The sequence below is a fragment of the Amphiura filiformis genome, chromosome 7 (assembly GCF_039555335.1).
Source record: "Amphiura filiformis chromosome 7, Afil_fr2py, whole genome shotgun sequence".
NCBI lineage: Eukaryota > Metazoa > Echinodermata > Ophiuroidea > Amphilepidida > Amphiuridae > Amphiura > Amphiura filiformis.
In genome coordinates this window covers 10,696,480-10,710,763 of record NC_092634.1, presented here as the reverse complement: position 1 = coordinate 10,710,763, position 14,284 = coordinate 10,696,480, and the positions used below count along the sequence as shown (strand labels likewise).

Here is a 14,284-nt window from a genome sequence, read left to right as displayed (position 1 = left end):
TTATGTATCAATACATTATATAAATACAAATGCATCATATGCAAGGCTGTCCATTTGTGTTTTAATGTGTTAAATGTTTAAACGGTAAAAATATCGCCCGTTTAAAACAACAGGCTGGACCCTTTTAAAACAATGTGAAATTATTTTCAAAAAGTGGACACTATTTTCATAGTTTAAAAATTGTAGTGAATGGAGGCATTCAACATGCATTGAATTTACCATAGGATATGGCCGTCACCATTAACATTTTCAAACTATTAAAATATATGGACAGTTCGGTGCAAATATGATGTGCACTTTTCAAATTCAGTTTCCACTTTTCAAAAATGATTCAATTGTTTTAAAAGGGTCCAGCCTTTGTTATCAACCATTGTTGACTTGTTTTGGACCTTCAATAATTTGTTTTTTTGAAATAAAAAAATTTCTGCATTTCTTTTTTTTTCAAATCGCCTGATTTTACAAATGCGCGCGCAAGCTTTGAGACAAACCTTTTTTTCCCTCCCTCCTACTGTCATGTGTAATAAATTATACTAAATTTGAATTATTTTGTAAATTGTGATAATTAAGTGATATATAGCCAGATTTGCCAATCGATAGGATTAGGAATTCTGTTTTTACAATCCTTGATCACATCTTAGCGGTTAGGAAGGTCTAATATTTTATAAATGAACAAAACTTTACAACTTCAGTTGTTCATACTGCGATCACGTGCTCGTATTATGCACTAGGTAGTAGGTACACCTACAACACGCTACCTACGAGCGCCTTGCCAGGGGCCTTGTCATATGAGTTCTGTAACGCCTCAGACTCCACCCAGGAACCTATTTATTGCTTACATTTTACAAGCTAGACCACACCCATTGACTAAGAATACCCTTGTACATTCATGTACACAATCACTGGGCTTGTAAATACTGAACTAACTAACTCCATCTACTTATTCATGAATGGTCACATAGATAGTCAGCATCTCATGTACTTAATACAGGTTGAATACCATCAGCATGGGCTTGTCAGATGCCTGGTGCACACCGACATCGCCTGGCTAATAATTATTTGGTGCAGCAGTGACATTAAAATGAATACACAGGATCGATACACGTGAATTGCTATGCACGATTTTGATATCAGACAAAAATCTTCGGATACCGAGTTAGAAAATGATGAATATCTCCCGTAAATGAATTTTTCGCAAGAAAACCAGATGTGGTCTCATACACTTGAAAATATGTGTTGAACAGATATTATAGTCGTTAGCGTGCGCTTTGAAAATTGGCCGTGCGCTTTGAACTCAAAATTTGACCAAGACTCTCAATTTTATATTGCGTTGGTCTTGTATGGACTACAGCGCGCAGCAGGCTATAGCGGCACTCACTCAAGTGGAGAGAGTATAAACCATTGACCGCAATGTCGTATACAAGCTTGCTCACAGAGCGAGAAATCAATTACCCCGTCTATGTCAGTAGCCTTATTCAGGTCACTTCGCTAATAATATGCATCTCATAAGGTCCGAATAAAATGGTCATGGGTGGCTGTGGATTCAACCTACCATGGCGATTTCTACTATGAAGATATCGGGGCGATGTCACTGTGTGGTGTAGCTCTGTTGTAAGAGCTAACTGTATATTGTCATGTACCCACACACTGACCAAACCTGGGCAGTTCAAAGCTGGATTTTTTCATAGATTTTCATAAAAAAATGTCCATGATTTTCAAAGCCTATACTTCACGAAGTTCACTACATTCATTCACTGGTCGGAGACGGATCCCGCAGCTTGTGTTTGTGTATAAAACTGATTGTCATCTGTAGGCCTACATGTATGTGCTTAATCTAGCCGGATGATGGTGTAAACCATGCATAATACTGAATTTACACAAGTGCATCAACACATCAGTCCATTATAAACTATCAAGTTGACTGCCAGCATCTCATGTGTTTATACAGATTGAATGCCATATCAGCAGGTGCTTGCTGTAGTTGGATATTGTTTGACTGTACACCAGGCACATCAAAGCTGGGTTGTTCTACTATCATATCAGGGTTGAATACATCTAAGATGTCTGGTACAGGACCCTCAGATATCTGCAAAGTAAAAATATAACAGTATTATATTCTACATACAACAATGTATTTACAGCCAAAAATACTTTGTAAGTTCTTGGCAAGGTCTTTTTGCACTGGCTCATGCACTAGTTATGATTGTAAAATGAACTAAATAACTTGATCCTATGCAGGTTGTTCAGCAAATGAAGCACTGTTATTTCATGACGTGATTCAATTAGCTAATCAGAACCCCACAAACCCACATCCATGTTTATGCTATACATGTATGTACTAAAATCTGCAACAAGTGCAAAAAAATACAGATAAATAATATACAATTTTACCATTAGGAATTACTTTAAAATGTTTTCCTTTTACTCCAACACACTTACCCTAAACACTAATCCTTACACCATACCAAAAAACCTTACAACATTCAACTCACTCTAAACACTACCCTATATCGCAACCCTAAACTAAGCCAGAACAATTCTATTTCTAAGATGGAAGGATAGAGCACCACTTGTCAATGTTGTGCATTGGGAACTGAATTACCAATAAACATGTAATTTGGATTAGCACTAGTTCTCAGTGTGCCGTGAAGTGAGATCACAAAACAAATCAAATGTGTGCTAAGACACAACTAGTTACTACTTTCAAACGTAGCCTGAAAACCCATCTTTTTAACCATTGCTGATGTTGTTTCTTTTGCATATTTGTTTTTTTGTAGTCTTTAGTAGTAGCGTTTTCTGTAAAGTGCAATGATCATTTCTTTGAAATTGTGTTATATAAATGCTGTTGTATGTATGTATATGTATGTACCAATGCTAACACACCCTCATGACCAATTACAGCATTTTGCAAAAAAATTCGCACTGCCCGATTTGGTGCAGTTTATGGGTAAACATAAAGTCTGGTTCTGATTGGCTAATTGAATCATGTCATCATCACCTCATTCGCCAATCAATCTCCATTGCATTACGAGACCAGGCATGATTACATGTGATCAGTCAGCCAGTGTGATATTGTTCATAACCAACAATATTTTTTTAAACAATGGTGTTTGTTCTTACCTTGCTAGTTTTCTTAGCACCTTGAGCCCCTTTCACTCTGACCAATTTTTCTTCAGTAGCTTGAGCAATGGTTTCTCTGACAGGTACATCTATAGCTATCAAACCTACAAAAAATGGGAAACAATGTTGACTTGTTTTAAAAAGAACTGCATTTTATTTTTGCTTTAAAATGACATGTCACATATTGATGTCAGATGTAGATTATATTGATTTCTGTAAACAATATACACAAATTCCTTCCTTTTTTTTTTTTCCATACATTTAAATACAGGTTTCCAACAACTGCTGTTTTGATCTGATAGGTCACCATTTCAAAATATTTAGTGTTAATTGTTTACCATCTTGTTGCCAGAAAAGTTAATTTTTAATTTTTCTATTTTTTCTCAGCCTGCACTCAAATCTTACCTGAATATTTTCTCTCATCTATTGGCCTGTTAACTCCCTCCGCAACCTTCTCTGCAAATGCCGTCCTCACAGTCTGCGATTCCTCCAATACCTTCAGCACCGCTGCATCACCATGAAATTCCTCTCTTTGCAAAGACTCCAGATGTTGGCCCACAATAGCTGTAGTGTGACACTGTGGTTCCTTTAGCCTACACGGCTCTTCAATCCTCACACATTTTTGAGATTTTTTGCTACCTTTACTTTTTGCATTATTCTCTTTCACACGTGCTGTCGTTCTTGTTATATCACAGTTTACATGTACTTGTACTCCCTGATTATCTTGTGTGCTGACGTTGCTTCTAAGTTCTGTAGCCGTATTTGTGATTACATTTATTCTTCCATTAGACAATGCACCTGTTGGTAAATGCCTTTCAACTCTAACACACCCCTGTTTTGTAGTACCAAGTGGTCTGGTCGGTTTTTCAGGTGTCAATGACAAAAGTGGATCACCTATATTGCATGGAAGAGTTGATTTGGGCATAGGGGTGGGCATCACTTCTGACAATAATGACCGTGGTTCATTCTCTGCATCTTCCATACTTGAAAATGGAATCTTCCTTGCTTTAACAGCTAACTATTCTGATTAAAAGAAACAAAAAAATAAACCAGTTATTCTTTCCTCCAAAAGGCTTTTTATTAAAATAGATTTCAAAAACAAATTAACAAATTAATTCAATTTACAACAAATCACAAAAAGGCTGTGCAACAAAGTTATGCAGTCACACTACCCAAGCACATCTGCAGATTGTGCACTGTTACATGTATGGTATACAAAATAATACTGTATACATAACATCCTAAACAATATACAAGATGGACCAGAAAATTAAATTATGTCAAATCTCCATTTACAAAAAAAAAAATGAGAGTATGTTTCTCTTCTCCTCACAAATAGCCCATATTTCTCACATTTACGGCTCTAGCTACTATGGGCTATTTGCGGGGAGGAGATAAGTTGAAGTGACCGCTTATGGGTTTGAATTTCAATCAGCCTAATCATGAAGCTCCCGTGGCCAAGTTGTTAAGGAATAGGTCTCGTAAACCTGAGATCCTGGGTTCAATTCCCAGACGGGATCACTTTTTCTCCTTGTCTCCTATATTATTTGCGACGGCGAACCTGGGGAAAATTAATGTTTATTTATATAATTCCTGTCGATCATGCCACTGTTTTTCTGTGACTCATTTAAGTTCCAAATGTCAACGCTGTCCAACTGAAAAAATGATAGCAACGACAGTTACTCTAGCATCGATGCATAACTATTGTGTGCAAATTCGAAGCTGGAGATCTTGAGTAAATAGGTACCGGTATTAAATGTGACTGGCTGTCAAAGAAGCGATTGATGCTCATTAAAGCCCAGTGTATGTCACTCATTAATAGACCTTATTTTAAAATCAAAATCGGAAAAGATTGGAAAACCGCAGTATCCAGAGGGGTGTCTTTAGGTTGTCCAAAATGGTCGAAAATACCATATTCTATAAAATCTAGGTGTCCACTTCCTATTCACTACATTATAAAAATCAGAATTCTAGGGTGTCCAAATTGAAAACAGGGCATCCAAATGACAACTGGAAACCCCTCTGGCTATTATGCCTTGCCCTTTTGAGTGAAAATACAACATATGTAGCCAAAATCAACATGAGTCATCACAGAGAAATATTTTCTAAAGGTATTGAACTAACACTTCCACTATTTGGCACTTTGTGACAATAAAAGAAAGAAAAATGCAAATATTTGTCGTCTTTGTAAATATAAATACAATCTCTTGCACAAGCCGTACCCAACGCTTGACCAAGTTGACTGTGTCTTTTACACAGATTTGTGTCAGACGTAATAGTTGCGTTTAGCGTTGATGACCCGGAATTGTAAACGGGGCCATCCATAACTAACTTTGGGAAAACTTCGATTTGAATTCGCCTGTGAAGCGATTTTCGGTAAAAGTTTGTCACGCCTATAGTCCCAACATTGTATCAAAATTCACAATTTTAGTGCTGAAAATTGTGGATTACTAGAACTTGTGAATGTGATCATTGCAAATTTGAAAAGAAAATGCAAAAATTTGAGTGACGTTTACCATTATGTGTGCATGAACAGCCCTCGAATTAACCCACAGCACCCATGGCATTTTGCCGTGGGTGCCCATCCCCACTGCCGTAATGCCCTCAAAATATGTCCTTTACCCAAGGCAGTCACTTGCTGTGCCCTCTAATGAAGTTGCTGTCGGTGCCCCAGCCCTGCCCCTTCATTATAAAATCATTTATCTATGTTTGTGTGTGTTTTCTACACTTTTGAGAAATTGCCTCGGTGCCCTTCTCAAATTTTCAACAGTTGCCATGATGCCCTCTTCAAATATTACAGACTGCAGTGCTGCCTTGCCTTTTCAGTGAAAATCCAAGGCAATTTTCAACTTGCCCTAAAAAAGTTGCCGTGCCCCTTCAGATCCTTAAATCGAGGGCTGTGCATGAACACAAATTTTCTCAAAAAGTAGACCTAAAATGCTGTGTCATTTTCAGATATGTTATGCAGAATTTTGTTCTGATTAAGATGATATCAAATATATTTCAAAGTTGGACACGGACGTAACTTGACTTATGGCCTAAAACATGACCCCTATTTTATTTTGCACGTAAAGTCTATGGAATTTGGAAAGCTATTTTGTGTAAATGTACCCTCAGGGCACACACTTCAATCTGAGCAAGAGTGCAGCACCTCTCTGGAAGTGGAAGCTTCAAACTATTAACACATATATAGCGATAGCACTTAACATTTTAATTTATCAACATCATTATTCATCATTCATGTCATGACATGTCATTCAAATTGTCAAAATCAAATATTCAAATACAGCTGCATGTTTTTCTAAAGTTCTGCAATAGAGGTAGTCATTGTGACGTCAACGCCGCCATCTTGTGGGTACGGGGTGCCTCGTTGCTAAGATCACCGCGTTGATGCTTGACTGAAGAGGTGCCGGGCGTCACGCGCTGCGACTTCCGCGTATTCGGGGGCGTAATGTCTAACGCATGACAAGCAGAACGGCCGTACCCACAAGATGGCGGATCCCGCGGAAAAGGCTGACGGCCTCTATTCTGATTGGCTGGAGTGTATGAAGGGTTTATTATAATAACCAGCAGATACAGAATCTCCAATTCGATCTGTGTTACACAACTATAATTTGGTTCACTTCAAGTTCTGTAGTGACGTCAATGCTTTTTCGCGATTGCGCCGCAAGCGTGCCGACAAATCGCTCTTGTGCGCGTGAGTGTACATGTAAGAGGTACAAACCTACCAAAATAGTATTATTACATGTAGCTAATCCCATAACGAGTGACTGTCCAAATATTATTAATATGTTAACATGTTTTATGTCAACAATACCTACTGTAAAAGGAACGGGGGTTGGGTGGCTGACCCTATTTTTGAATGAATGGCCGAGCGGATTTGCCACAATTTTTGGAGCAGCGCCACCCCTCCTTTTAGGGTAAAATATAAAGTAGCGAAGGCTGGTTTCAAATAAAGCACAGATTTATGCGGACAAAAATACTGCCACCATCAGGGTAAGTTGGTGTGGCAGAACACACCGAGGTATCCGTCAAAGGAATCCTGGTCAGGCTTAAAAACACAATAACAATAAACATTATTATTTGTTAACGAGTTTTATTGAAAGTTCTTACTCTACAGAATACATCTTAATCTACTACATGAACAACATCAGTTATGTCACTAATGGCTTACCATACCTGACTGAAAGAAATGATTTGATTTTACAATGCACAGCTGTTTAATTAAACAATTAGCAACAGTGTGTTTTATCTGCTGTTATGATGCAAATGGCTTACCATACTTTGCATTATGACCCAAATGGCCTGCCATACCTTGTTATGATTAAACGCATTACATCATTTTACATAAAGTTTCACAATTTACATAAACAAAGAATACTTTTTTTTTTGAGTTTCATCAAAGCATCTTATACAATAACAAGTAATACATGGTACCTTTTTTTAAGGATTCATCAAAGCACCTGACACATGTAAATACAAAAACAAAGGTTATTGCAATTTATTTGAATTGTTCTAAAACAAATCCAGTAAAATAGGTGATGTTGACATACCTCTCAATGACGTTTCGTGCTGTGTCACAGCACTTTCTCAAATTGAATGACCAGCTTTGACCTTAGACGTCTGTTGCTTCCTGTTGGTAGCTGACGTAGGTGGCGCTGTTAGTAGCTGATCATAGATGTGCGGAAGGAAGGTTATTGCACTATTAATTTCATGCACAAACTATTTCAAATGCCAAACCTTACAATTTATTTTTACCTCACTCCTGAATCCAATTTGTTTATTACAACTGTACACTATTTCCTTCTACTGGTATCACCTGAGCACCTTTTTACCTTGAACTCGCCAATTCTCCAACTATTTTAATCTCACACAATCCTGAACAATACACGACTCTAACATTGTACACAAATGTTAACTCGCAATTTGAGCGCCTCAAACCTCCGCCCCTAAACTCTCACAAAAGCTCTCTCACAACTCGCCTAATCTGCAACTCCTAAATGCATAAACCACAAAAGCGCAATTGCCAACATTAATATTACATTTACAATTATTTCACAAAAATGCCATTATGAATGCACACTGCTAGCATTATTTTTGAAACCATATTACGCCTACACACTGAACACATGTTTAGCGAATGTCCTCATGGAAATCTATGTTGCGCACAACCTTCGGGAGCTGATGCTGGGAGCCACATCAACACATTCTGCACCACTGCGCAGATTTCCACTTGAAAGACAATCTTTTTATACACAAAAACAAGCTTTTTAAACAATGACACATTAGGGCCACTACAGACTTCAAAGTGCACGAGAAGTCTGCATGGACCTAAATAGAAGCCAGTGAAACTTTCCGGTATAGCAGTAATACGCCGTAGCCACCCGTCAGTGTTACTAGTATCTCTACTTCGGGTTTCTTCTGTTCTCTACGTGTCTTTTATGAAATACAACCTGAATACTCATCAACACACATTTTTGAGTTGGTACACAAATCCCGTGTAATTTTATCCAATACTCAACTTGACAGTCTACAACACAAGTACAAGGTTTCAACAATGGCTGCATCATTTATCACTTAATGTAAAATGATCTATTTTTGTCACACAATAATCATCAATTTCAATGCTAATTTTGTCAACAATGGCTTGCCATAACCAAGTTATAAAAACACAATTATATTTATCAAAGTGTTTTGCCAAAGTACACAACATGGTTTCTTACTTGTACACAAGTTATTTACAAAGCATGAATACACATTTTTATCAAAACATTTTTATAGTCCTACAAATCTTGAATCAAATGATGCACTAATATACCTCTACACAAAGCATTTAGCCAAACCTGAAATATGATTACGCAATTAGCATGCACAAATCTGGTAAATTATGCAACTACATGTTATTTAAAGTCACATATTATTTTAACCTGGCCTACTTTTACGCAAAGTGCACAATATCTGAACCATGCTCACAATCGCAATCATGACGCTTTTGGCGCACCATACTTTAGCTACAAAATGTCAATCGACATGATAAAATAGCTTCAAATATTTATTTACACAAAGTTAGACTTTCTGTACACAAAATGTCATGTCAATTTCTAATCATCTGTGCTGCTTGTTTTACAAAACATAATATTTTAACCCAATTTACTTTCCACAAGGTTTTGTCCAAATCCCTGTCAAACAATGACCTAAACCTGAACTCTGACCCAATTTCAGATATTTTGACTCTCAAAACAATGTTCAAAACAAATACAACCCAAATCATTGCACAAAACACATCCCAATTTGGCAAACATTTGTTTTACTCATCCCCCCACAAGAAGCACAAATTGTTTGTTTACATTTAGATATGCATATCAAAATAATAAACTCACATTAAAAACATACACACAATGTCCATGATGTCGTCGCCTGTTGATCATGCTTGTCTGTCGTTGTCGCGGAGTGCACTTATCGAAGAAATGAATAAATCCGACATTTTGCTGGCCAGCTTTTTAATTGCGAAATGTCCATTGCAGAAATACATGCGATGGAAGAAAATGGCGTCTTCGCTAAATCACTTGAAAATATCATGTCCATTGCGTGCGTCATGAGCTGCCAAAACTCCATTGAAGATATAACTCCAATCCAGGCGATAATATCCATTCAAAAAAATGCGAATCTTTCTCATACTACGAAGTGAATGTCGTCACAATTAAAACTCGTCAACTTGGTAAATTTGTATCGTCCATTCGCTGCTGTCAATATTGTCACGGTAATCTCCATCTCTTCCAAACTCTCGTCTTACTCCTCCAGAAAAACATACAAAAGTAATATTATCTGTCCATTTGTCGAAATTGTCTTCTCTCGTCGCTTTCTACTCGCCTATCCATCACGTAACACGGTCCACACACATCGTCGTCCTGCATCAGTCCCCTGGTCTAGTCTAGTCTGACAAGTTTCTCAAACCGCGCACCTCAAGACCCATGCCAAAGTTTGGATCAGCTGACTTTTAACCAATCAGCGTCCGCGATTGCTGAATCTTCACAAAGGTGAAGCAGCTTCCTGATTAACGTCGTCTATACACGCCCAATACAATGCAGAACTTCTAAAAATAACTGAAGTATGGTACAAAAAAAATACCTTGATGTAGCCGCAAAACATGTGATTATTTGGCTTGCAAAATAATGGAAAAACACGCTATTTATAGAGGGGAAATCCCGTTACACCTACCAACACCCATCACTTAACAGACATTAAGTCTCAATCGGCAGGATCTTTAAGTGCTAAAGTAAACATATTTTCTCTTATCCTGCCGAAGTTACCCCATAAGTACTCTCTTTAATTTACTCAAGGTTGTGTTTGTATAAACGAATTCAGTTATACAAACACAGCCTCGTGACTTAGCTCATCCCCTTTGTACTTATTGTGATCATGTTTGGATTGTAACACAATCGGGTTGTCAAAACATGATCCTCATTTCTATTGTATTTTCCCTGAAAAATTACTAAAAATACCAAAAGCCCCAAGACATTTCACACCGCATCCTGACCAGAACAATAGGTTCTGGAAACCGAGGGGCCACTGGTCATTGACAAGGGGGTATCATGCGTGGCCAAAAAATCACGTAAAAGGGTCTTTTTCACGATCAGGCACTGTACGTGCGTATCGTGAATAGGGTGTCAAAAACATGGAAATTAGAGAAAAAGGGTATCTTTTTCACAACAGATTTACGTATTTAGGGTCCGTCCAGACTCCAGTCCTTTATAAGTTTCATGTCCTTCATGTTTATCCCTAGACTTGACTGTGTAGTTCTCTGTTTAGTCTCTTCTTTAAGTCCATAAAGATTGCCGACTTCGCCCAGCTGGCCCTGTTAATATTTTTCCATTAACCCATTCAATGCTACACAACCCTACAACATTCAATGGTGATGTACACATGCAGTACATGTACATTGTACATGCACAGCACGTGTATACTCTGATTTTAAGAGTTTCAATTCTCCTTTATAAAGTCCAAAGTTTCTCATTTCATTTTAAAATATTTTTACTGTTATTTGAATTTTCTATCTTGTATTTATGGATAAAAATAAAGATTTTAAAGCTAATTTTCATGTTGTATACAATTATTTAACCACCAATATCTATGGAAGAGGACTGATTGACTTGACCTGTGACCTATTATCCACAAAATAAATAAATAAAAACATGTTATTATCGTCAAACGCATCAGATTTTTGTCAGAATTTTGTCACAATAAGTGATCTTGATTTTATTTAAAAAACAAATTTTAAACTTTTGAATAAAATGTGAAAACATCTTATGAATATTAAAAGGTAAGATGGATATGGTGCAGAATTAAAATACGTTTTTTTTTTTTTTTCAAATTCTGCAGTCATACACGAATCCTGTAAGTCTTGGATGAACTGATTGAGCATCATGCATCTCAGTCGCTATTTACCGACTTATTTTCATCCTAATACTTTATTCAACTTATGAAATAATACCACTATTATTCATCCGATTCCTTCCAGAAGTACATAGGCCTTAATTGTTGTCATTTTAAGCTTTAAAAATAAATCATTAATATGCACTTTTCATCTTTTCGCAATAAGGCCTAGGTCATAAAAAAATCTGACCACTATTTTATGATTTTTGTCTCACTTTGAAACATGATTTGTAGCCTTGTAGGTCTATAATAATATTTGGAGGATGGAGAATAAATTGTCGAAACTTAATAATAGGGCCTACAAAAATGATATTAAAACATTTCTTGACTTCTTTTTCTCTATTTTATTTTCTTCATTGTTGTTTTTTCTTAAGAGTTTTGTAAATTTTCTTTTCATTTAATACCCTCTTAATATTAGGCTCTCTGATAGGCCTACTATAAATCTGCTTAAAATAATGTAACGTTTATTTTGTAATTTTAAAATAGCCATATTCTGCCCTGGTAGCAGAGCCATTCTGAGTTTACTAATATTAAAGAAATCAATGAAAATGGAGCTTCAAGTAGTATTAGGCCTACTTGCTTAGGGTGTCGAAAATATGTTTTACTTGCTAAGGGGTAAAAAAAATGCAAATACTTGTTTAGGGTAGGACTTTACACTTGTTATACTTATTTAGGGGTGTAATCTCAGTCGTTGCACATACTTGTTTAGGGTGCTTTTTGAAACTCCATGGCCATGCATGATACCCCCTTGTCAATGACCAGTGGCCCCCCCGGGTCTGGAAAGGAATGCGGGCAAAAACTATATAAGGGGAGTTTTCTCCCCAGATCTTGGTCAGTACTTGTACAGAACATGAGAACAACGTCTTGCTAGAAAAATAAACGACGGCCGTTTGGCTGTCCGAGGATTAGAAACTGTATTAAATGTCTGTGTAACTTCGTCTGCGTCTATTATTATTTACTAACCATGTTAATCTAACTCGTCAATGTGAATCAACCTACAGCAAGTACAGGCATGACAGGGAACACAATTTACATACTGATTAACTTGACGCGCGCGATTCACTGCTTTATAAGGCCAACGAAATACGCACATACGTCACTACCAAACTTGAGGTGAACCAAATTATACATATTGCATGCATACATGCATTGCCATTGTATGTACAAGGTTGCATAATTCTGCAGGTTTGACATCGTAACAAGGAGGTAAGCTTAAACATAAAAGGAAATCAAGCATCATAATCATTCCTTCACCCTAGTACATGTAGCATACGTTGGGACAGATTATACATGTACAAAAAATGCACCTATTCCTACCTTTAAAAACAAACATGCTGCTTCTGTAAATCATTAATCGAACACTTCAAGACTTGAATTGCGCGGCCGATCGACCGTCCGTGGTAAAAATAAATTATTTGTTTTGTTGTTGAATACTGATTTCCCTTTTCAACCAGGTGCACCACGCCACAGGGATGTCATTTTTCTAATTCGACCTTCGGACAACTTGACCTACAGTATTAAGTCTAAATGAGCTTAGGGACCGTTCACAAACACTTGTTATGGGGGGGGGGGGGCTGCTGCCTGATGCAAAAAAATTTCATCGCGAAAATTTTTTGGGACCCCTTTAGGGTAAATTGGGGTAAATGGAACGGTGGGGTAAATGGAACGCTGAGAATACAATTCCCTCAATCAAGAAAAAAATTGGGCAACATCATACCGACTGTTCCATTTACCCCAACGCCATACGTTCTGCTTTCGTTTCATACCCCAAGCGTGGGTTTACTCGGTATTTGAGTGGAAGAAATTCTCAAATGTTGTCACTGACCTTGAAGTGGTGCTACGGTTCAGTGAACATTACTAATTTAAGGGTATTGATTCCTAAATATTTGAATGTTGTGCTGAGAGTTGTCTTACAATATTGGCAATATGTTTGTTTTCTACAATAACATAAATGTTTAAAAACAATAAAATAGTCACAAAATATAGGGGAAGGTGGGGCATAACGGACCCCCGGGGCAAAACGGAACCACCTGGAAAAATAGGCCTTGGCAATACTGCCGTCTATGCAAATTATATTGAGGAACACAAGTATGGCTACGAGGATTTACAACAAAAATTTTATCTGAAACAATCCACTGACATTCGAGCAAGATCGAGTCAAAAAATTACTACCCGTCTGGTGTAAGATATGTAGATGTTTAATGCGCTGAAATTTTACTTCATTAATATCGGATTCCCAAATAATTGTGTATATTGTAAACACGAAGGTACTAGCCATGAGCTGTATTAAGTGCATGGCCTATATGCTACGATGTATTATGCATGCAACCAATTTCTAAAAAATCGGGTATGGGGCAAAACGGAACCCTAGGTGCGGGGCATAACGGAACAGGGTTCCGTTTTGCCCCAGGCGTTTTGTCCCACAGATGGGTTCCGTTTTGCCCCAATTGGACATAACTTGTCTTCACTCAAGGAAATGTAGGCGTTATCTAGGGGCCTACTCGAACATGGTAAACACTTCGCTGAAACATAGACATAGGCCTATAACTAGACCTACAGATAGAATTAATGATTAAAAGTTAACCACTTACTCCACAGAGATTGTAGGCCTACTGAATATTTCTTTCTAATCAAATATTGGTCATACATATTATAGGCCTACTAGGCCTATAAGAAGTTAACCACTCACTCCACAGAGATGGTAGGCCCACTTAATATTGTAACTGAATATAGG

The 14,284-nt window shown here is 37.3% G+C and overlaps 1 protein-coding gene across 2 annotated transcripts; it reads right to left on the bottom strand.

Annotated features, from left to right (window-relative positions):
• Nucleotides 1-541: 541 nt before the first annotated feature.
• On the bottom strand, nucleotides 542-12,948 carry LOC140156738 (uncharacterized). Of its 2 annotated transcripts, none has more exons than XM_072179679.1 (4): nucleotides 12,868-12,948; nucleotides 3,523-4,140; nucleotides 3,118-3,221; nucleotides 542-2,083 (listed from the first exon to the last, which is right to left on the bottom strand). In XM_072179679.1, the coding sequence occupies exons 2-4, from the start codon at nucleotides 4,097-4,099 to the stop codon at nucleotides 1,910-1,912; spliced, it is 855 nt and encodes a 284-aa protein (XP_072035780.1). In that variant the 5' UTR covers nucleotides 4,100-4,140; nucleotides 12,868-12,948; the 3' UTR covers nucleotides 542-1,909. The 2 variants fall into 2 exon arrangements, with proteins under 2 accessions (XP_072035780.1, XP_072035781.1); XM_072179680.1 differs by having other exon boundaries at nucleotides 3,523-4,135; nucleotides 12,868-12,943.
• Between the last annotated feature and the right edge of the window lie 1,336 nt (nucleotides 12,949-14,284).

What these genes read in the sequence shown, in the direction of transcription:
- LOC140156738 (XM_072179679.1), bottom strand. Translation starts at nt 4,099, where the DNA reads ATGGAAGATGCAGAGAATGAACCACGGTCATTATTGTCAGAAGTGATG. An exon ending in AGATGAGAGAAAATATTCAG is followed by an intron (nt 3,222 to 3,522) that starts GTAAGATTTGAG and finishes CATTTTTTGTAG; the next exon opens with GTTTGATAGCTATAGATGTA. An exon ending in GTGCTAAGAAAACTAGCAAG is followed by an intron (nt 2,084 to 3,117) that starts GTAAGAACAAAC and finishes TTTACTTTGCAG; the next exon opens with ATATCTGAGGGTCCTGTACC.